We start from the raw sequence: 22,433 nt of genomic DNA, 5'->3' as shown, positions 1-22,433 counted from the left end.
GTTTCTTTTTTTTTTTTTGTATTAAAACAGAAACCAATTTATAAACCCTTTTATTCAATTGTATACCCTGATTGGACAAATGTGAAAAATAGAAGACTGTCTCTTTTGCTTTTGTAATTGTGATTTTCACTGCAGTCTTAGCTTATTCGGGGAAGAGAAATACTCCAATTTCTCTAGGATTATAGGACCCCGGCTCTGAACTTGCACTAATTTCCTGGAGACAAACATCATTCTAGTACATTTGAGAAACATTTGCCTTACTCCTGGGCCTTAGTAGAGACTGAATGCTTGACCATGGGACACTAAGTTCCCATGCCACCTGAGCTGTCCATCCTAACCCGGGTGTTTTCTTACCCACCAAGTCACAGTGGAGGGTATGCACAGAAGCAGCGTGCTATCAAATGGAAGAGGTATGTACAAGAGTGGATTCAAGCAGGTCCTGAAGCCACAAGTACTTTGCATGAGCAAGTGGCCCCAAACTCATGGCTCTGCCTCCTGCTACATTAACTCCTCTCTCTTGCTTGGAAGAATTTTAAGATTAAAGCAGCAGGTTCTCATACCTACTGTGTAGCACAGGGAACTATATTCAATAGCTTGTAATAACTTGTAAGGGAAAAGAATCTGAAAAAGAATATCTATCTATCTGTCTATCTATCTATCTATCTATCTATCTATCTATCTATCTATCTGTATATCTGAATCACTTTGCTGTACACCTGAAACTAACACAACATTGTAAAACAGCTATACTTCAATTAAAAGAAAAACTATATTCCATACACACAAAAAAATAAGCTTTGAATTCTGGAAGGACGTTGGTGTTGAGGAGAATAACTACCATGGCTTCCAGTTCTTTGACGAAACCTCAGATGCGTGGCTTTCTGGCCAAGCATCTGTGATTTCACATTGTTAGAGCATTCTTTATATCCCTGGGGGCTGCAGCTTTCTATAATTTTGCTGTGGCTTAATCAAGTAAAAAATGAGCTTTGAAAGTGAAAAGGTGTATAAAGTTCCAGATCAAAAGATTAATAGATGCAACTTATAAGGTTTATTCTCCCCTATGTATCAATTAACAATAATGATTAGCTTTAGCAGACAGGGGTTGAACTTTTAAATACAATCCCCCAAACGAAAACTTAAGTTTTGAATCTTATTCAGATATCACTAGAAATCTTTAGTCTATTCGGACATCTTTAACAAGAATGGTTTCTTTTTTTTTTTTTGTATTAAAACAGAAACCAATTTATAAACCCTTTTATTCAATTGTATACCCTGATTGGACAAATGTGAAAAATAGAAGACTGTCTCTTTTGCTTTTGTAATTGTGATTTTCACTGCAGTCTTAGCTTATTCGGGGAAGAGAAATACTCCAATTTCTCTAGGATTATAGGACCCCGGCTCTGAACTTGCACTAATTTCCTGGAGACAAACATCATTCTAGTACATTTGAGAAACATTTGCCTTACTCCTGGGCCTTAGTAGAGACTGAATGCTTGACCATGGGACACTAAGTTCCCATGCCACCTGAGCTGTCCATCCTAACCCGGGTGTTTTCTTACCCACCAAGTCACAGTGGAGGGTATGCACAGAAGCAGCGTGCTATCAAATGGAAGAGGTATGTACAAGAGTGGATTCAAGCAGGTCCTGAAGCCACAAGTACTTTGCATGAGCAAGTGGCCCCAAACTCATGGCTCTGCCTCCTGCTACATTAACTCCTCTCTCTTGCTTGGAAGAATTTTAAGATTAAAGCAGCAGGTTCTCATTAGTTATCTATTTTGTACATAGTATCAATAGTGTATATATGTCAATCCCAGTCTCCTAATTCCTCCCACCCACCCCTTCCCCTTGGTATCCATACGTTTGTTCTCTATGTCTGTGTCTCTATTTCTGCTTTGCAAATCACCTCTACCATTTTCTAGAGTCCACATATATGTGCTAATATACGCTATTTTCTGAGTTACTTCACTCTGCACGACAGACTCAAGGTCCATCCACATGTCTACAAATGACCCAATTTCATTCCTTTTTATTGGTGAGTAATATTTCATTGTATATATGTACAACATCTTCTTTATCCATTCCTCAGTTGATGGACATTTAGGTTGCTTCCATGTTCTGGCTATTGTAACTAGTGCTGCTATGAACATTGGGATGTGTGTGTCTTTTTGAATTATGGTTTTCTCTGGGCATATGCCCAGGAGTGGGATTGCTGGGTCATATGGTAGTTCTATTTTTAATTTTTTGAGAAACCTCCATACTGTTTCCCACAATGGCTGCACCAATTTACATTCCCACAAACAATGTACAAGGGTTCCCTTTTATCCACATCCTTGCCAACATTTGTTACGTGTTCTTTGTGATGATAGCTATTCTGACAGGTGTGAGGTGATATCTCATTGTGGTTTTGATTTGCATTTCTCTGATGGTTAGTGATGTTGAGCATCTTTTCATGTGCCTGTTGGCCATCTGCATTTCATTTCCTCTTTGGAAAAAATGTCTATTCAGGTTTTCCTCCCATTTTTTAAGTGAGTTGTTTGTTTTTTGATGTTGAGCTTTATGAGCTGTTTATATATGTTGGATATTAACCCCTTATTGGTCATATCATTTGCAAATATTTTATCCCACTCAGTATCTTGTCTTTTCATTTTGTTGACAGTTTCCTTTGCTGTGCAAAAGCTTTTAAGTTTAATTAGGTCCCATTTGTTTATTTTTGCTCTTATTTCTTTTGCTTTAGGAGACAGATCCAAAAAAATATTGCTACAATTTATGTCAAAGAGTGTTCTGCTTATGTTTTCCTCCAGGGGTTTTATGGTTTCTGGTCTTACATTTAAGTCTTTAAATCATTTTGAGTTATTTTTGTATATGGTGTTAGAGAATGTTCTAATTTCATTCTTTTACATGTAGCTGTCCAGTTTTCCCCGAACCACTTATTGAACAGACTATTTTTTCTCCATTGTATATTCTTGCCTCCTTTGTCATAGATTAATTGACCATAGGTGCGTGGGTTTTTTTCTGGGCTTTCTATCCTGTTCCATTGATCTATATGTCTGTTTATGTGCCAATACTATACTGTTTTGATGACTCTAGCTTTGTAGTATATTCTGAAGTCAGGGAATGTGATTCCTCCAGCTCTGTTTTTCTTTCTCAAGATTGTTTTGGCTATTCTGGGTCTTTTGTGTCCCATGCAAATTTTAAAATTATTTGTTCCAGTTTGGTGGAAAATGCCATTGGTATTTTGATAGGGATTGCATTGAACCTGTAGATTGCCTTGAGTGGTACGGTCATTTTAACAATATTGATTCTTCCAATGCAAGAACACAGTATAGCTTTCCATCTGTTTGTGTAGGAATGCAGCTTGGCTAAAATCTTGATTTTGGCCTTTTAAGACCTGAAACATAGAAGCAAGTCAAAACTATCCAGAGTTCTGAGCTATAGAATTGTGAGATATGAAATAATAAACGCGTGTTGTTTTAAGCCACTAAGTTTGAGGTAATTTTTTTTTTCTTTTTGTGGTACGCGGGTCTCTCACTGTTGTGGCCTCTCCTGTTGCAGAGCACAGGCTCCGGATGCGCAGGCCCAGAGGCCATGGCTCACGGGCCTAGCCGCTCCGCGGCATGTGGGATCTTCCCGGACTGAACTGGATATTCTGTTGTTGTTGTTTTTAAACATCTTTATTGGAGTATAATTGCTTTACAATGGTGTGTTAGTTTCTGCTGTATAACTAAGTGAATCAGCTATATGTATACATATATCCCCATATCTCCTCCCTCTTGCGTCTCCCTCCCACCCTCGTCTCCCTCCCACCCTCCCTATCCCACGCCTCTAGGTGGTCACAAAGCACCGACCTGATCTCCCTGTGCTATGCGGCTGCTTCCCACTAGCTATCTATTTTACATTTGGGAGTGTATATATGTCCATGCCACTCTCTCACTTCATCCCAGCTTACCTTTCCCTCTGCCCGTGTCCTCAAGTACATTCTCTAGTAGGTCTGTCTTGCTTTGATTTTATTTTATTTTTATTATTATTTTTTTTTTTTGCGGTACGCGGGCCTCTCACTGTTCTGGCCTCTCCCGTTGCGGAGCACAGGCTCCAGACGCGCAGGCTCAGTGGCCACGGCTCAAGGGCCCAGCCGCTCCGCGGCATGTGGGATCTTCCCGGATCGGGGCACGAACCCGTGTCCCCTGCATCGGCAGGCGGACTCTCAACCACTGCGCCACCAGGGAAGCCCTTGCTTTGATTTTAAATTGAATACTTCTGTTTCTCCCCTAGGAATAAAGTGGGTTGTAGATTTCCGGTAGACACCTGTCTTAACAAACGCCTTTAATTTATCCTCATGAATATCTGTTGCGTTTTTGATGATACAGCTTTCCTCTTTTTCGGTACTATAGTGTGCCAGTTTTGGATTTTTTACCTCTCAGCTCTGAAGTCATCCTTGTGGCCTGATCTGTGAAAGTGGTTCTGGTCCCTTTAATTTTTTTCTTCTTGCTGAAGTGAACACAGAAGTCAGCCTGTAGAGGGAGCCAGAGGCAACGCTGTGGGAAGTTGGCTCTGGGTTCTGGGCGGCAGCCTCTCTAGGCAGCAGCGTCCCCAGTGCACAGTGGTGTGGAGCTCGTGCCAGCAGCAGCTGTGGCCAGCGGCTTCCCTTGAGCCCCCTCAGGCAATAACACATGGGCTTCTGGTGAGACACTTCCTCGTGTACTTCACTCCCAGGGACCCTAGAGGGTGTATGTCCAGCAACTGCCCCAGGGCACATTCCAGAAAGTTCCACCTGTGGGGCGCCACCCGTTTACTGCCGTGTTGTGAGTTGCTTCCAGGCTCCTCCGTTAAGGTCAGGATTGACTTTGGGAGTGTGGGTTCTTTTCCCCGGGGGCTTTCTCTCTGCCCCGGAGGGTGTCAGTCCCTGGGTGTTTTGCCTCCAGGGTGGGACCCCCTTAGCTCTGGGGAGACGCTACCTTGGGGGCTGGCCTCAGCCCCGGGGAGGCCATTCCTCGGGTGCCTTAGCTCAGCCTTGTCGGGGACAGGCCACGCCTTGCACTCCTGCTCAGGCCCGGGAGGGTTTATCTGGTGTGATTCTCCCCACGCGGGTGAGGGGGTGCTTCCGCTGGGGCCCATGGCAGGCCCGGGGGCCGAGTGCTTCTTGGTGTCTGTCCCAGCCCTGAGAGGGGAGGTTTCCTGGGTGGGTCACCCCAGGGCTGCGGCTCCCTCTCCCTTGGCTCTCCCTCATTTGTGAGAGCCTCTCCTCAGGTGCCCAGCTCAGCATGGGGGGCACTTGTCCTTGGACCCTCTGTGTCCACTCTGATCGGGTGGCTTTTGCTTGTGAGCTGCTCGTGGCCCGTGGGGACTGTTAGTGGGAACGCTGTTCTCCATTCTGAGAGCACTTAGCATTGGTGCTGTCACAACCGACGGGGTGCCATTCCAAGGATGCTCTGAGACTAGGGTGGACCTCTCCCTTGGGGGCTGTGGCTCAGCCGTCGCGGGAGAGAACTTTCCCTTGGGCGCCTTCTCAGCACTGGGGGCTTGGGCTCGTTCTTGGGGCTCCCTGGGGGATCCGAGGCAACTGAGACTGTTCCTTGGAAGGTTGGCCCCTGCCCAGGACGGGGACTCTGTCTTGAGTGCCGTTTCTTAGACCGAGGTGAGGACATTTTCTTGGGCACTTTATCTCGCTTATGTAGGGGTGGCTCCTGGTTCTTGGGTCCTCTGTTTCAGCCGTGGCTGAGGACTCTTCTTTGGGCTCTTTTGTCCGCCTCGTGGGGTGGATTCTGCTTGATGTGGTCTCTCAGCCTTTGGGGGGACATCTTAGTTGGGTGCTCTAACGCTGTTACTTGGATGCTCTGTCTCAGCCCTGGGGTGGTGAGGTACTTCTAGATTCCTGGGGTTTGGGTGTGTTTTGTTCTTTTCTTTTAGTTACATACTTTTATGCTGATTTTAAAAACAAAACTTCTATTGGGAGAAAATAAAATTGTATAATTACAAACAGAAAACAGTAAAACATTTGTTATCTTTCCTTCTAGCCGTTTGTTTTATACCTCTGCTTCTTCTTTTCCTTTTTTAAAATTGACTATAGTCAATGTACAGTAATATATAAATTACAGGTGTACAATACAGTGATCTGCAGTAAGAAAATAGCAGAGGGGAGCTAATTAAATAGGGTGTCAGAGAAGTCCTGAGTTGGGGACTTTCTTTTTTCTCATATTTTTTTTAGTTGAAGTATAATTGCTGTTCAACATTATATAAGTTACAGGTGTACAATATAGTGATTCATAATTTTTAAAGATTATACTCCATTTATAGTTATAGAATATTGGCTCTATTCCCTGTGTTGTATAATACAGTATATCCTTGTAGTTTATTTTATATGTAATAGTTTGTACTTCTTAGCCCCCTACCCCTATATTGCCCCTCCCCCTTCCCTCTCCCCTCTGGTAACCACTAATTTGTTCTCTGTTATCAGTGAATCTCTTTCTTTTTTGTTACATTGGCTTGTTTGTTGTACGTTTTAGATTCCACATATAAGTGATATCATACACTATTTGTCTTTCTCTGTGTGACTTAGTTCTCTTAGTGTAATACCCGCCAAGTCCATCCATGTTGCTGCAAATGGCAAAATGTCATCCTTTTTTATGGCTGAGCAGTATTCCATTGTATATATATACCACATCTCCTTTACCCATTCATCAGTTGATGGACGCTTGGGTTGCTTTTTATATCTTGGCAATTGTAGATAATGCTGCTATGAACATTGGCGTGCATGTCTCTTTTCGAATTAGTGTTTCTGCTTTTTTCGGATCTATATCCAGGGGTGGAATTGCTGGGCTTTTAGCAGTTTTTTAATGTGCAAATATTTATGCTTTTTACCCCAAGTTGAGATCATACTACATATCTTAGAATTTGCTACATTTTTTTCTAACATGTCAGAAGCCTTTTCTCTAGATCATAAATGTTATTCTGAAACTTGTGTTTTAATGGTTGCAAAGTATTTAATCATATAGCTATATAATGATTTATATTTACTTCTGCATTGTTAAGCATCCAATCTATTTGTGATTTTTCAATTTTATAAATCTTTATGTATAATACAATATTTATATGTAAGCATTTATAAAATCCATCTCTTTAAATTAGTAGAAGTAGTATCTCATGGGAAGAAATCATGAAAGATGCACTTCCAGAAGAATTGCGGCAATTTAGAAGTTTGTGTGAAGGCATATTTTCTTATCATCTTGACCATAATAACTCCCGGTTATTATTTAATTTTAACATTCATAGGGAAAGTTGTGTTGTCTTGCCTTCCTTTTAACTTCTTTCCTTATTTTCTGTATTAGGTTTATTTCATTCCAAATATCTTAAACAGCAAAATTTTTTTTAAGAAAAGAATACTGCATAGCTTGCAACGAGCTAGGGGAAAAATTTACAATGAATATTAGAGATATGAGGTATATGTTCTCAACATATAAAAAGATAAAACTCAGTATGAAAAGGACAAACATGGTAGCTGGGAAAGTCAAGAGCATTTCAAGAAGAAGCAATTCACTAAAGGAGAAGTAACAATAGCCAACATATGGGGATACACTTTTTCTTCACTAGCAAGGTTGATGTCTGTTGTTTTGGTCTATTTTTTCCTTTGAGGGGAATATGCCTCCTCCCTCTCACAGGGTCTTATTAAAACTATTCTTCTCCTGAAACAGACTAGGGCACTTCACACTTTTTGCAGGGAGAACTCAAGGCTGAGTTGTTCACACAGCAACACCTTAAAGAAACTCTCCATTAGTTCATGCTTTCTATTGCTCCAAGAATTACCTTGCTGCAACTCAAAGCAGATTGCTCAATAGTATTTTCTTGATTTCTTTATCTCAGCCTTAAGAGAGTTCTAGCTAACCTTTCAACTATGTCCTTGAGCTTCTAGGTGGAAATCTGGGTTCAGCAAGCAATGTATAAGAGTTCCAGTTGGACCACATACTCACAAACACTTGCTCTACAGGCAGTCTTTCATTTCACTCTGGTGGGTGTGCAGTGACTTCTCATTATGTCTAAACTTGCATTCCTCTGCTGATTAATGAAGTTGAACACCTTTTAGATATGGATTGGCCATTTGAGTATGTCTTATGCAAAGTGCCTTTTCAGGTCTTTTACCCATATTTTATTAGGATGTTTGTAAGTTTTAAATTGATTTACAGTTCTGCATATATTCTGGATTTCACTGATTTTTTGGAGAGAGGGATATATCCAATTATATATACGTACATAAATATGCACAAATATTTATATACATTGTTTAAATTGATTGTACAATACATAGATATATATGAATATATGAATAATTAAATGTATAAATGTTTATCCAATTTATATATCTACAAAATTTTGAGTATCTTCTATATACATGTTTTGCTTTTTCATTCTCTTAATCATGGCTTTTCGGTAAACAGAAGTTTCAAATTTAATTATGTCTAATTAGACAATCTATTATTTTTGGCTAGTCCTTTTTTATCCTCAAAAATAAATTTTTGCCTACCTTAAAGCTATGAAGATAATATTCTAAATTTTCCACCAGATCTCCCATTCATCTCTAATAAATTTTTGTGTAATGGGATGATGTAAGAAGCAAGCTTTATTTTTTCCCGTGTACATAACTGGACACATTAAAAACACTATCTTATCCACAGTGGTTGGCAGGGGACCTTGTGTCATAAATCCAGCTGTTTAGCGTATTTCCAGATCTGTGTCTAGATTCTCTGTCCTCTTCCATTCGTGTATTGGCCTGTCCTTGCTCCATTACCAGACTGTTTTAATTACAGTACTTTTGTAGTAAATCTTCAAATCTGGTAGTGCGTGTCCTCCAACTTTGTTGTTTTTCTTAAAGATTATCTTGGCTATTCTAAGCCCTTTAATTTCCATACACTTTTTACTATCAGCTGGTCGATTTTCACCAAAATGCAACATGGTGGGATTTTATTTTATTTTTCCTTCTTAATCTTTATTGGAGTATATTTGCTTTACAAGGTTGTGTTAGTTTCTGCTGTAAAACAAAGTGAATCAGCTATACATATACATATATCCTCATATCTCCTCCCTCTTGAGGCTCCCTCCCACCCTACCTATCCCACCCCTCTAGGTGGTCACAAAGCACGGAGCTGATCTCCCAGTGCTATGCAGCATCTTCCCACCAGCCATCCATTTTACATTTGGTAGTGTATGTATGTCAGTGCTACTCTCTCATGTTGCCCCAGCCTCCCCTTCTCGCCTGTGTCCTCAAGTCCGTTCTCAACATCTGCATCTTTACTCCTGCCCTACTAGGTTCATCAGTACCATTTTTCTAGATTCCATATATATGCATATGGTATTTGCTTTTCTCTTTCTGACTTACTTAACTCTGTATGACAGACTCTAGGTCTATCCACCTCACTTCTGAAGAAAATCCTTTTACATAACCCAACTGCTAAATTATAATCAAGCATATTAACTCAGCTAAAAACATACAGATTCCATTCTCACTCTTTGCAAATATTTCTTGCTGGGAAAGTACCCACTAAAAAAAAATACCCTAGTCCTGGCTATTGTAAATAGTGTTGCAGTGAATATTGGGGTGCATGTGTCTTTTTGAATTATGGTTTTCTCAGGGTATATGCCCAGTAGTGGGATTGCGGGGTCGTATGGTAGTTCTATTTGTAGTTTTTTAAGGAACCTCCATACTGTTCTCCATAGTGGCTGTATCAATTTACATTCCCACCAACAGTGCAAGAGGGTTCCCTTTTCTCCACACCCTCTCCAGCATTTATTGTTTCTAGATTTTTTGATGATGGCCATTCTGACCGGTGTGAGGTGATATCTCATTGTAGTTTTGATTTGCATTTCTCTAATGATTAGGGATGTTGAGCATCCTTTCCTGTGTTTGTTGGCAATCTGTATATCTTCTTTGGAGAAATGTCTGTTTAGGTCTTCCGCCCATTTTTGGATTGGGTTTTTTGGTTTTTTGATATTGAGGTGCTTGTATATTTGGGAGATTAATCCTTTCCCAGTTGCTTCATTTGCAAATATTTTCTCCCATTCTGGGGGTTGTCTTTTTGTCTTTTTTTATGGTTTCCTTTGCTGTGCAAAAGCTTTTAAGTTTCATTAGGTCCCATTTGTTTATTTTTGTTTTTATTTCCATTTCTCTAGGAGGTGGGTCAAAAAGGATCTTGCTGTGATTTATGTCATAGAGTGTTCTGCGTATGTTTTCCTCTAAGAGTTTGATAGTGTCTGGCCTTACATTTAGGTCTTTAATCCATTTTGAGTTTATTTTTGTATATGGTGTTAGGGAGTGTTCTGATTTCATTCTTTTACATGTAGCTGCCCAGTTTTCCCAGTACCACGTATTGAAGAGGCCTTCTTTTCTCATGGTGGGATTTTAAATAGGATTAGTAGAGATCATTTTGGAGAGAATTGACAGTAACGACTCAATAATGAATCTTGCAATCCATGCAAAAAGTATTTCTTTCTGTTTCCTGAGGTCTTTACTTTCTCTCAGTGATGTTTTTTACTTTTTGTGTTGTGCTCTAGCACTCTTTACTTAGATATTTGATGTTTTTGATACTATTATCAAAGGCATTTAAAATTTCATATTCTAATTATTTGTTGCTATTATATGGGAATAGAAAACTGGTAATAATAATAACCACAAAGTGGTTTTTATTATAACTAATAAGTTGATTAAGTTCACTTATTAACTCTAATGATTTTATATTCTTTGGCATATTCTATGTAATGCCATCTGTGAATAATGACAGTTTTGCTTTTTCCTTTCTAAACTTTACAACTATTATAGTTTCCTGGTACTACTTCACTTTTTAGAACCATCAGTAAATTGTTGAATGGATAGTGAACACCCTTTTTTCCAAAGGCACGGAGAAATGTTTGATATTTCACCATTAAGTGTGACATTTGCTATAGATTTTTAGGGGGTAGATACACTTTATCAGATTAAGGAAGTTGCCTTCTATTCTAGATTGTGGAGAGTTTTTATCATGAATAGGTGCTGAAATTTAAACCATCTATAGAAGTGATCAGAAGGTTTTCCCTTGGTTTGTTGTTGTTGTTAAGTGTTGTTAAGCATTACATTGATTTTTGAATTTTAAACCAATCTTACCTTCCTGCAGTATACCCTCATCAAGACAGGATGTATATCCTTTTTATATATTATTATATTTTATTATTCTTTGGTTTAGGATTATTGGGTTTAAGTTCAGGAGAGATATTAGTATAAAGACCTATAGGTTTCTTTTCTTCAAATGTCCTTGTGAGTTGTTGTTATCAGTTTATATTGGCCTTCTAAAATGAGGACAAAGAGGCACAGTGGATGAGAATCCGCCTGCCAATGCAGGGGACACGGGTTTGATCCCTGGTCTGGGAAGATCCCACATGCCGCGGAGCAGTTAAGCCCGTGCATCACAACTACTGAGCCTGTGCTCTAGAGGCTGCGAGCCACAACTACTGAGCCCGTGTGCTGCAAGTACTGAAGCCCACATGCCTAGAAGCCCGTGCTCTGCAAAAAGAGAAGCCCCCGCTCATTGCAACTAGAGAAAGCCCGCTCGCAGCAGCGAAGATGCAACACAGCCAAAGAATAAATAAATAAAAAGTAAAAAATAAAAACAGTAAACTGACTTGAGAAATAAATAAAATAAAATGAGGACAAAGAAAGGGAATTATTTCCCCTTAGAAAAGTAATGCCCTTTTTTGTTGAGAGTTACCCATTCCCCAAGCATTCTGATTACTCATGGGTACACCGTGTTTGGCTTTGGACAGCACCTTGTGTATTAGCTTCATCCTTTGAAAATTTTTATTTATTTATTTACTTACTCATTCATTCATTTTTGGCGGCATCGGGTCTTAGCTGTGGGACGTGGGATCTTTCGTTGTGGTGCATGGTCTCTTCATTGCGGTGCTCGGGCTTCTCCCTAGTTCTGGTGTGTGGGCTTCAGGGCATGCAGGCTCAGTAGTTGTGGCACGCGGGCTCTCTAGTTGTGGCGCATGGGCTCCAGAGCGCATGGGCTCTGTAGCTGCAGCACGCGGGCTCTCAAGTTGTGCTGCGTGGGGCTCAGTAGTTGCGGTGCGTGGACTCAGTTGCACTGTAGCATGTGGCATCTTAGTCCCTGACCAGGGATCAGACCTGCACCCCCTGCTTTGGAAGGCGGGTTCTTAACCACAGGACCAACAGGGAAGTCCCAGCTTCCTCCTTTCTTAAACTATAGACTGGATTAAAATTCAGTTGCATTTTCTGAAAAGAGTATTTGTATTTGTTGAGGTATGGTAAATATTGGACCATGGTGAAAACTCAAATTAATGATTCAACTTCTTGGTTATATATACATATGCAAACTGTTTGCAGTTTTGCGATTGTTGGAGTTTTCTTGCAAATGGAACATGTGCATTGATGTTTCTCAGGAAATGATGAGTGATGAAGCGGAGTTTACTGTAGGGCCTGAAAACCAAATGGAACTTTGTGGAGAACCCGAGACTCCTTCTTCATCTAAGGAAAAGCTGAGTATGGACCTGCTGTCCATGAAACAGGAAGAAGAGGGAGAATCCTCTGTTTGGCCCTCATCCGTGTCCACGGAAGATGGTAAGAATGACTGTTCTCACCTCACCTTCATGGTCTTACCCAGTAGAGTCTGGATTCTGCCTCCTGCACTTTACTGGAGCTGTTCTCATCAATCTCAGTAGTTTTGGCTGAGATTGCCATTAATTTCTGAGCCATATTTGACACAGTTGTTCAGTCTCTCCTTCATGGAAACTTACTTGGATTCCTATACTCTGTGACCTATTGGTTTTCCTCTCATACTCGTAACCCCCTTTCATTCTTTTCTTCTGCTTACCCTTCTCGTTTTCCCTGTAAATATTGTAAAGATTCCTGAATCCCACGATTTTTTCTCTGTCTACTCCACTCTGACATGATCTTTCAACAAGATACTACAATAGCTTCTTATCTGATCTGATTCCTATTCTTGCTAGATTGTGACCCTCACTGTCTAACCCTGTAGCCGGAGAGATCACGCCAACACAGAAATGAGATCACGCCACATCCATCCTGAAGACCCATCGTCACCTTTCCTAGGCACTCAGAACACCATCTGAACTCCGGACTCTGGTCTACCAGCTGTGCACGACCTGGCCCCACCATCCTCTCCTAACACGTGGCCTGTCGTCTCCTCCTTGCTGTCTCTGCCTCTGTCCTTTGCCCTGTGCTCCCTGGCCAGTCCCCTCCCCGGGGCTCTGCACGTGCCCTTGCCGCAGCCTGGAACTCTTCCTCTGCATGCGCACAGGCCGGCTCTCTCTCCTCCTCCAGGCTCCGCCCAGAGCACACCCCCTCAGAAGGGCCTTCCCGACCACGTGGCCCACTGGGGCTCCCCCTCCTGCCCTCTGTCCCATCCCTGCTTCCTTCTCCCCTGACACGAATTCACACTGTAATAATTTTGTGGGATCCTTGTACACTTACCGCCTGGCCTCCGCATGAGCATGGAAGTGCCATAAGGGCGGGGATTGTTTGCGTCTGTCCTGTTGGCTGCCGCCCCCCAGCTCCTGGCACGGCGCCCGGCAGAGAGCAGGACGAGTCAGTGGAGACGAGGCGTCAGACCTGCAGTAGAAAGAAACCCACTTTTCTGAGAGAGGAAACATGGATGAGGAGGATCATATACTGACAGGGATTCGGGGTGGGGTGATGGGGGACGTACAGAGCCTTCAGATCTAATGGCCACCACCTCTGTCTCCTCAGAACTTTTGAGGGAGAGAGGCGGGAGAAGGCGGGGGGGGGGGCCATGTAATCTGATGTCAAGCTCGGTAGAGCATGGCATTTCCTAGGTCAATGACAGAAATCATGACACCAAGTGAGACTTGCTGCTTTTCAGCTTGTAAAGCACAAGCTGCAGCTAAACGCTCAGCACCGGGGACCTGAGGCTGTTTATTAGTTGTACCGTCTTACTTGGTTTCCATATGTATTCATGGCGCCATGAAGAGAAGAAAGTGCGTCTGTCGTATTATCTTCCTGAGCTCAATTTGAGGGGTCTCAGGCTCCATCTGGTACATCCTCTTGCTTTATGAAACAATTTCCTCAGAACTGAGGGGCACCGGGCTGTCCCCGTGGGGTTGCCATAACGCACCTACGTCACAGCTCCACTTGTTAATTTGGTTTCCAGATGTTACCGTCACTCACGACGTTCACGAGGAGAAGATGGAAAATGGTCAACTCTCACCCGATGGCTTCTTGTCAAAATCTGCTGCCCCGGAGCTTATGAATACGGCAGGAGATAGTATCCCACCCGACCAAGTGGATTCTCTGTCTGATGATTTCACTGGTCTCAGGAAAGATGACCCGATGCACGATCCTGGTAGTCATGCACTCACAGGAGGAACCAAGAACTGCAATGTCTCTGTAGATGATCGAAAAGTCTCAGTAGCATCTGCTTTGGAAACTGGGCCAAGTACGTCGCAAATAACTCCTGCTCTGGCACAAGGAATCAATGCTGATATAAAACACCAGTTAATGAAGGAAGTTCGAAAATTCGGGCGAAGTAAGTAGTGAAAGAACACCTATCAATAATATAATGGGAGGTCCCTTTCCTTTTAGGATTCAGAATAGATTCAAGGTGTAACTCTTGAGGTGCACTTTTGGGAAGTATTGGGTTTTCACATAGTTTAAAATGATTCCTCTTGCTTTACCTAAAAAAGACCCAATACACCTTTCTCTCTCTTTTTCCCCTTACCTGCTGTAATAGTTTCCTTTTGCTGCTGTAACACGTTATCACAAACTTTGTGGCTCCAAACTGTAGTATCTTAGAGTTGTGGAAGTCAGATCTGCAGTTATTTTCACTGGGCTAGCATGAAGGTGTTGGCAGGCCAGGGTTCCTTCTGCGGGCTCTAGGGAGAATCTGCTTCCTTGCCTCTTCCAGCTTCTACAGGCTGCCTGTGTTCCTTCGCTCGTGGGCCCTTCCTCCATCTTCAAGCCAGCAATTTAGCCCCTTCTCTCCTCTCTAACGTCTGCTCCCACCCTTACGTCTTTTCTTTCTGACCAGCTCTACTGCCTCCCTTTCATAAGGATATTTGTGGTTACGTCGGGCAGCATGTATAAACATGGATAATCTCCCCATCTCAAGAGCCATAACTTAATCACATCTGCAAAGTGAAGTCTCTTTTGCCGTATAAGGTAACATGTTCACAGGTTCTCAGAATTAGGACATGGACAACTTGGGCGGCCATTATTCAGCGGACCACATTTAATTAGTGTTTAGAGTTTCCCTAGCAGATATGTGCGGTTGTCCTGATTTGAGTGTTTCAAATACACACTATACCTAACTTTCCACACACAAGGAATGATTACTGACGATGTGTAAAGATTGAATTTTATTTTTCATCCATATTTTAAAAAATACTAATTTTTTTAATATCTTCAGAGTATGAAAGAATTTTCATTTTGCTTGAAGGAGTGCAAGGACCTCTTGCAGTGAGGAAACAATTTATTGAATTTACCATCAAGGAAGCTGCAAGGTAGGTGTAAAGAGGAATTCTTCATTGTGTTTTATTTTAAGGCGGGACCAGTGCAAGACAGGTGGAGGGATTGGTGCTGCCTTGCTTTTCTTTTCTTTTTCAAAAAATTAATTAATTTATTTATTTTTGGCTGGGTTGGGTCTTTCTTGCTGTGCACGGGCTTTCCCTAGTTGCAGGGGGCAGGGGCTTCTCTTCGTTGCAGTGCGTGGTCTTCTCATTGCGGTGGCTTCTCTTCTTGCAGAGAGCGGGTTCTAGACGCACGGGCTTCAATAGTTGTGGCACATGGGCTCAGTAGTTGTGGCTCGCAGGCTGTAGAGCACAGGCTCAGTAGTCGTGGCACATAGGCTTAGTTGCTCCACAGCATGTGGGATCATCCCGGACCAGGGCTCGAACCCGTTTTCCCCTGCATTGGCAGGCGGATTCTTAAGCACTGCGCCACCAGGGAAGCCCTGCCTTGCTTTCCTAAGCCCTGGCCCTCAGTCATAGTTACGGCTGTCTCCAGAGGCGTCTAGATTAATACTACCTGAGGCCAGCTCATTCATCCAGGTCTGTGGAGCCTTCTGCACTCCTCACAGTCTGAGGTGGGCTTGGGCTCTCAGTTGGTTCTCTCGGTATTAGCTAAGCCCTATCTTTACACGAACATACATTTGCTATTTCCCATGTGCATGGCCAGTCCCACCTTGTACCCCGCACGGTGCCTCGCTCATCATAAACGCTTTAAGGACCTTTTGGTTAATAAAATGTGTTTTTCTTTTTTAGGTTCAAAAGACGAGTCTTAATACAATACCTTGAGAAGGTACTAGAAAAAAATAGAATCCCATCACGTTCTCAGGAACGTTAGTCACATCAACAGCAGATCATGATGTTAACACAAAGACCAAGGAGGAAAAAAGAATAAGTGTTCTGTGCTGTAGGATAGAATGGGATATTGTTGATTATCCTACGATGCTTTAGTCAAGGGAACTGCCTTCCAGAGGCTAAAAAAAAGCAGTGGAGCTTTCTGTTTTCAGATGCTCTGGCAGGAAAAGCTGGCTTTCGCCCTATGAGTTTTCTTTGAAAGTATTAATTGGTGGTTTTGTTGTTACTTTTCCCAATTGAGGAAGGGGATGTTATTAATCCAGCAGGTTAAAATCAGTAAACCCTGTCGCCCCTACCACATGTGATAAGGGCTCACTCTTGCACTTGGCCGTCCTGGGCATTTGCAGAGTGACTAGGGGCCGCGTGCAGGTGGAGCACTGCTTGGCGCTCTTACTATGTCCTTTAGAAAGAATCGGTGTTCAGAGGCCAACTGGTCATCTTGTGTGTGCTGAACAAAGTTTTCAACCTTTCCTAGCTGTGCCTTTAAAACCATGCAATATTCAGGACAGTTTGGATCAAAGAGGAAGACAGCTGCTATTTGGTTAACTTATTACTCCGTGGGAGGGGCAGGGGAAGTCACCAAACAATCTACCTCCAACTCTGTTCTATTTTGTCTAGAGACATTACAAAGTGCACCTGAGGCTGCCTCAGGCCCTGACATTTGTTCTCGCATGTGACGACAGGAAGTCTTCAGGTGGACTTGTGCTTCTGTTCTTCAGAAGCACTAAAAGAGAAAATAATGTATATATTTCCTTTAATGTTTTTACAAAGGTTTATATGGAGCAGTATTGTTATGTTTGTTTTAATTTGCAAAAATTTAATTCTGCAAAGGGATTTTGACTTTGCATATATAAAGTAAATCATTTTATTGATTTTTCACAAGGTCCCTGATGCTAGAGAAATTTCTACTTTCTTCTGATTTGTTATTCCTTTCAGAAAAAAAAGTGCACACTGTTTTTTTTTATAAATTTATTTTATATCTTTATTTTTTGGCTGCATTGGGTCCTCCGTTGCTGTGCACGGGCTTTCTCTAGTTGCTGCGAACAAGGGCTACTCTTCGTTGCAGTGTGAGGGCTTCTCATTGCGGTGGCTTCTCTTGTTGCGGAGCACAGGCTCCAGGCGTGCAGGCTTCAGCAGATGTGGCACATGGGCCTAGCCGCTCCGTGGCATGTGGGATCTTCCCGGGCCAGGGTTCGAACCCATGTCCCCTGCCTTGGCAGGCAGATTCACAACCACTGCGCCACCAGGGAAGCCACCACACTGTTAAATTGAGATGTTAGCAGTAGGATCTAAACTTCAAAATGTCACTCGTGGAACTGAGTGATATTGGTGAACACGGTGGAGTACGGCACTCTGGGTAGGGTACTCCAGAAACACTGGAAACACTGGGAAAAAATGAATAGAATCAAGTTTCTTGGAACTCTGGAAGATAGTCAGAGGTTTACAGCAACCAAGAGAATATTAAGTCAGAAGAAGAGCCATTGAAATGTGATGAGAGAATTTGCTGGCATTTTAAGTTATTCTTGGCCCAGCCCTTGCCTAGTAGAGCAGTGGTCTTGAAGATGTCAGCCTGCATTCCAAGTGAGGGCTCCTGGCTCAGGAGGGAGGAGAGTAGACCTTACTCCCAAGGAATTGTGTTTGTTTAAAGCTGTCTAGAAGGCGCCCTGAACGACTGACGGAAGGGGATTTATTGCTTTTCTTTTGTGTTAACTCTAAACTCTTTTAGAGTGGAGAAGCAGCTATGTGAAGGATGTTCCTCAGAAACATTGAAAGGCAAGTGAAGAAGCTGCCGATGCTTATGGCAAAGAACAGACATGCCGGAATCCTGGAAAGAAAAACTGAGGAGTGAGATACTGTGGAGAAGAAGGGCTTTGAAATGCTCCCGTGTATATCTGCTTATGTAGAAAGCCATGTGCATGCCCAGGGCAGGACTCAGTCAGAAGAGACCGGAGAAGACCATCAGATTTCACCTCTGGCTAATCTTTAGGGTCAGGAAAATAAATGACAAGAGCAACTAGTCAGAAGATCAGTAAGGAGGGACTTCCCTGGTGGCACAGTGGTTAAGTATCCACTGCCAATGCAAGGACATGGGTTTGATCCCTAGTCCGGGAAGATCCCACATGCTGCGGAGCACCTAAGCCTGCGAGCCACAACTACTGAGCCCGTGTGCCACAACTACTGAAGCCCGTGTGCCTGGAGCCTGTGCTCCACAGCAAGAGAAGTCACCACAAGGAGACGTCCGTGCACCGCAATGGAAGCGTAGCCACCACTCGCCGCAAGTAGAGAAAGCCCACTCACGGTAACGAAGACCCAACACAGCCAAAAATAAATAAATAAATAAAAACAGTAAACTGATTTAAAAAATAAAATGAGGGGATTCCCTGGGGGCGCAGTGGTTGAGAGTCCGCCTGCCGATGCAGGGGACACGGGTTCGTGCCCCGGTCCGGGAGGATCCCACATGCCGCGGAGCGGCTGAAAATTAATTATCTGTGCCCAGTGTTAGAACAGTAGAATAAACCCAAAGAAAATAGAAAGAAGGAGCTAGTAAAAATCAACCAGAAATTAATTAAATAGACTGCAATAGGGAAAATCAACAAAACCAAAAGTTTGTCCTTTGAAAGCAACAAAAACATAGACAAACCTTTAGCGAAACTGATCGAGCGAAAGAATCCACAAATAGATAACATTAGAAATGAAAAAGGAGACATAACTATGGATCCAGCAAAGATTTTAAAAGGGGGTGGTAAATACTGTGAACAACTTTATATTAAAATGGAAAACTTAGGTGAAATAGGCAAATTTACAGAAAAATTTAACTGCATATCTATGTGGAAATAATCACCTTTTTAATAAGTTCACTAGATAACCATACAGGAAACATGAACCTTGACATTTACTTCATTGCATACACAATAATTTCTTTGAGATGGGTCAGAGATCTAGAAGAAAACTTGGGACATCATCTTCATGCCTTTGGGGTAGGCATAGATTTTTTTAAACATCTTTATTGGAGGACAATTGCTTTACAATGGTGTGTTAGTTTCTGCTGCATAACAAAGTGAATCAGCTATATGTATACGTATCTCCTCCCTCTTGCATCTCCCTCCCACCCTCCCAACCCAGGCTGAGGTCCAGCATCCAAGGAAAGCACCCCCCCAACTTCACCCTGATGAACACCCAAGGAAGTGTCCCCCGCAGGGTTGAGATACAGCACCTAGAGAAAGAAGAGTCATCCCCCACCCCAGGACAGAGATAGAGCAACCAAGGAAAGCATCCTCAACATAACCGAGTCCTCTACAGTGCTGATATAAAGCATCCAAGGAAAAGTATCCCTCCCCAAGGGCGAGATCGAGCCCCCAAGAAATCTCATCCCTCAGGACTGAGAGAGAGAGAGCACTTATGGAAAGTTCACTTCTAGGGCTGAGATAGAGCACCTGAGAAATAGCCCCACACCATAGAGATTGAGACAGAGCCCACGAGGAGCCAACCATCCACCCTTGGGGTTGGGATGGCGCATTCATGTAAGAGCCCTCTCCCAGGAAGAGTAACCACCCTCAGGCTGAGACGGAGGACCAGCAGAAGTCCTCACCACGCTTAGAGTGAGCATACAAGGAACCACCCCCTCAAGGGCGGAAGTCTAGATCTTGCTGGAGAGACCCAGCTGTGACTCAATGTGTGGCAGAGAATTTTTGTGGTGCCACCCTCTGAAATGAGAGATGAAGTACCCAAGGCAAAATCCCTTGTCCCAGAGCTGAGATAGGTCACCCAAGGAAAAGTCCCTCCCGAAACACGGCTGGGCTAGGAGTGCCCTGGAGACAGCACCTCACCACAGGGCTGAAATAAAGTACTCAACTAACCCACACAGGAGATACTTTTCCACCCAAGGAAAATGATCCTCTCTCCCAGTGTTGAAACTCTCACCTGGCTGAAGGAGCCTGGCAGAAACTCACAGAATGTCAATAAAGTTGTAGTGGAGCCACACCAGTGGAACTTTCTGGAAATCTGCCCTCTGGAAGTTGCTGGAAATCTTCCTGAGGTGACTGGCAATGTTGTACACGGGGAGGTGTCTCACCAGAAACACTCTGATATATTACTGCCCCAGGGAGGTCTAAAGGAAGCTGCTGGCTATGGAGAGGTACTGGCCACACTGCCCTGCACCAGCTGGGCCCTGGAGAAGCCACGTGAGGTGCAGAGGCTGGCGCAGGAGAAGCCTGGTGTCCAGCGGAAGCCAGCTGTGCCAGCAACCCAGGACCAGGAAACAAAACTCCAGCTTTTCACTGTCTCTGGCTCCCTCTAGTGGTAAACTTCGGTAACAACTGCCACAAGAAAAAAATGGAAAGGACCCAGAACATTTTCATGGAAGCAGGACGAAAAGGTGAACTTGGAGCTTACCGGCAATAGAACCATCGCATTTTATTGACAGATTAAAAGAGGAAAGTAATACAATTATCCCAATGAATGCGGGCAACACATGGGATGAAATGCAACGACTATTCATAAAGAAAAATTTGAAAGTATGTTAAGAAGGTTACACACCAGAAATCTATAGCATGCATTATTCCTATTCAACACTGTAGCAGCTCCTGTAGGAGACCTCTCAGTGCTCTCACGCCCATTGATTAAAGTCAACGGAAACTACACCATCCTAATTCATTCAGGACTCCTAATGGCCATGAATCTCAGGAGTGAAACGCTGGGTCACCCCATCAGGAAAAGGACAATCACCAGGGAAAGGGCTTGTGAGGGTAAAAAAAATGTGGGATGGGTAGTAGAAGTAACCACATAACCATATGCATAAACAAGGACTGTAATGATTATGAATATTACTTCTTTGTTTTTGTATGAATTGATTCACATATATATTAACCAAATAATTTTGACTTTGACAGACTCTCATCTCCTTATCTTCTAACACAAGATGTATTATTAATTTTATTTTTCAGTATTTAAGATACAGGATATTAAACTGGGGTGTGAATCAGGTAGAAGAATGAACAAGACTTAAGATAGGACTTTGTGCCTTCTTTCAGAGAAAGGTTAGTGTTTTCTTGGTTGTGGGAGAGATGCATCAGGTTAGACAGAATCATGATTTTTGTTATTGCCTCTATTTAGAGATTAAGTATGGTCTTTTCCTTCTCTTGTGTTTCCTGCCTAGAGAAGTTCGTTTAGCATTTGTTGTAAAGCTGGTTTGGTGGTGCTGAATTCTCTTAGCTTTTGCTTGTCTGTAAAGGTTTTAATTTCTCTGTTGAATCTGAACAAGATCCTATCTGGGTAGAGTAATCTTGGTTGTAGGTTTTTCCCTTTCATTGCTTTAAATATGTCCTGCCACTCCCTTCTGGCTTGCAGAGTTTCTGCTGAAAGATCAGCTGTTAACCTTATGGGGATTCCCTTGTATGTTATTTGCTGTTTGCCCTTGCTGCTTTTAATGTTTTTTTCTTTGTGTTTAATTTTTGATAGTTTGATTAATATGTGTCTTGGCGTGTTTCTCCTTGGATTTATCCTGTATGGGACTCTCTACATTTCCTGGACTTGATTGACTATTTCCTTTCCCATATTAGGGAAGTTTTCAACTATAATCTCTTCAAATATTTTCTCAGTCCCTTTTTTTTTGGGCTCTCTTCTTCTGGGACCCCTATAATTCAAATGTTGGTGCATTTAGGGGCTTCCCTGGTGGCGCAGCAGTTAAGAATCCGCCTGGCAATGCATGGGACACGGGTTCAAGCCCTGGTCCGGGAAGATCCCACATGCCGCGGAGCAGCTAAGCCCATGCACCACAACTACTGAGCCTGCGCCCTAGAGCCCAACTACCGAGGCCACATGCCACAACTACGGAAGCCCACGTGCCTAGAGTCTGTGCTCCACAGCAAGAGAAGCCACCACAATGAGAAGCCCGTGCACCGCAATGAAGAGTAGCCCCCACTCGCCACAACTAGAGAAAGCCCACGCACAGCAATGAAGACCCAACACAGACAAAAATAAACAAATAAATAATAAATTTATTTTTAAAAAGTTGGTGCATTTAATGTTGTCCCAGAGGGCTCTGAGACCGTCCTCAATTCTTT

At 42.8% G+C, this 22,433-nt stretch overlaps 1 protein-coding gene across 1 annotated transcript; it reads left to right on the top strand.

Annotated features, from left to right (window-relative positions):
• The first annotated feature begins 4,688 nt into the window (after positions 1 to 4,688).
• Positions 4,689 to 19,565, top strand: LOC102994839 (integrator complex subunit 6-like). Its single transcript, XM_024128160.3, has 8 exons — positions 4,689 to 4,828; positions 12,418 to 12,595; positions 14,166 to 14,540; positions 15,420 to 15,513; positions 16,273 to 16,309; positions 16,990 to 17,112; positions 18,098 to 19,349; positions 19,495 to 19,565. Exons 1-7 carry the CDS (start codon positions 4,727 to 4,729, stop codon positions 18,116 to 18,118), a joined length of 930 nt encoding a protein of 309 aa, XP_023983928.2. The 5' UTR covers positions 4,689 to 4,726; the 3' UTR covers positions 18,119 to 19,349; positions 19,495 to 19,565.
• Positions 19,566 to 22,433: the final 2,868 nt, after the last annotated feature.

The sequence above is a fragment of the Physeter macrocephalus genome, chromosome 21 (genome assembly GCF_002837175.3).
Source record: "Physeter macrocephalus isolate SW-GA chromosome 21, ASM283717v5, whole genome shotgun sequence".
Taxonomy (NCBI): domain Eukaryota; kingdom Metazoa; phylum Chordata; class Mammalia; order Artiodactyla; family Physeteridae; genus Physeter; species Physeter macrocephalus.
Note: the sequence above shows the minus strand (reverse complement) of the source record. Positions and strands in the feature narration are given on the sequence as shown.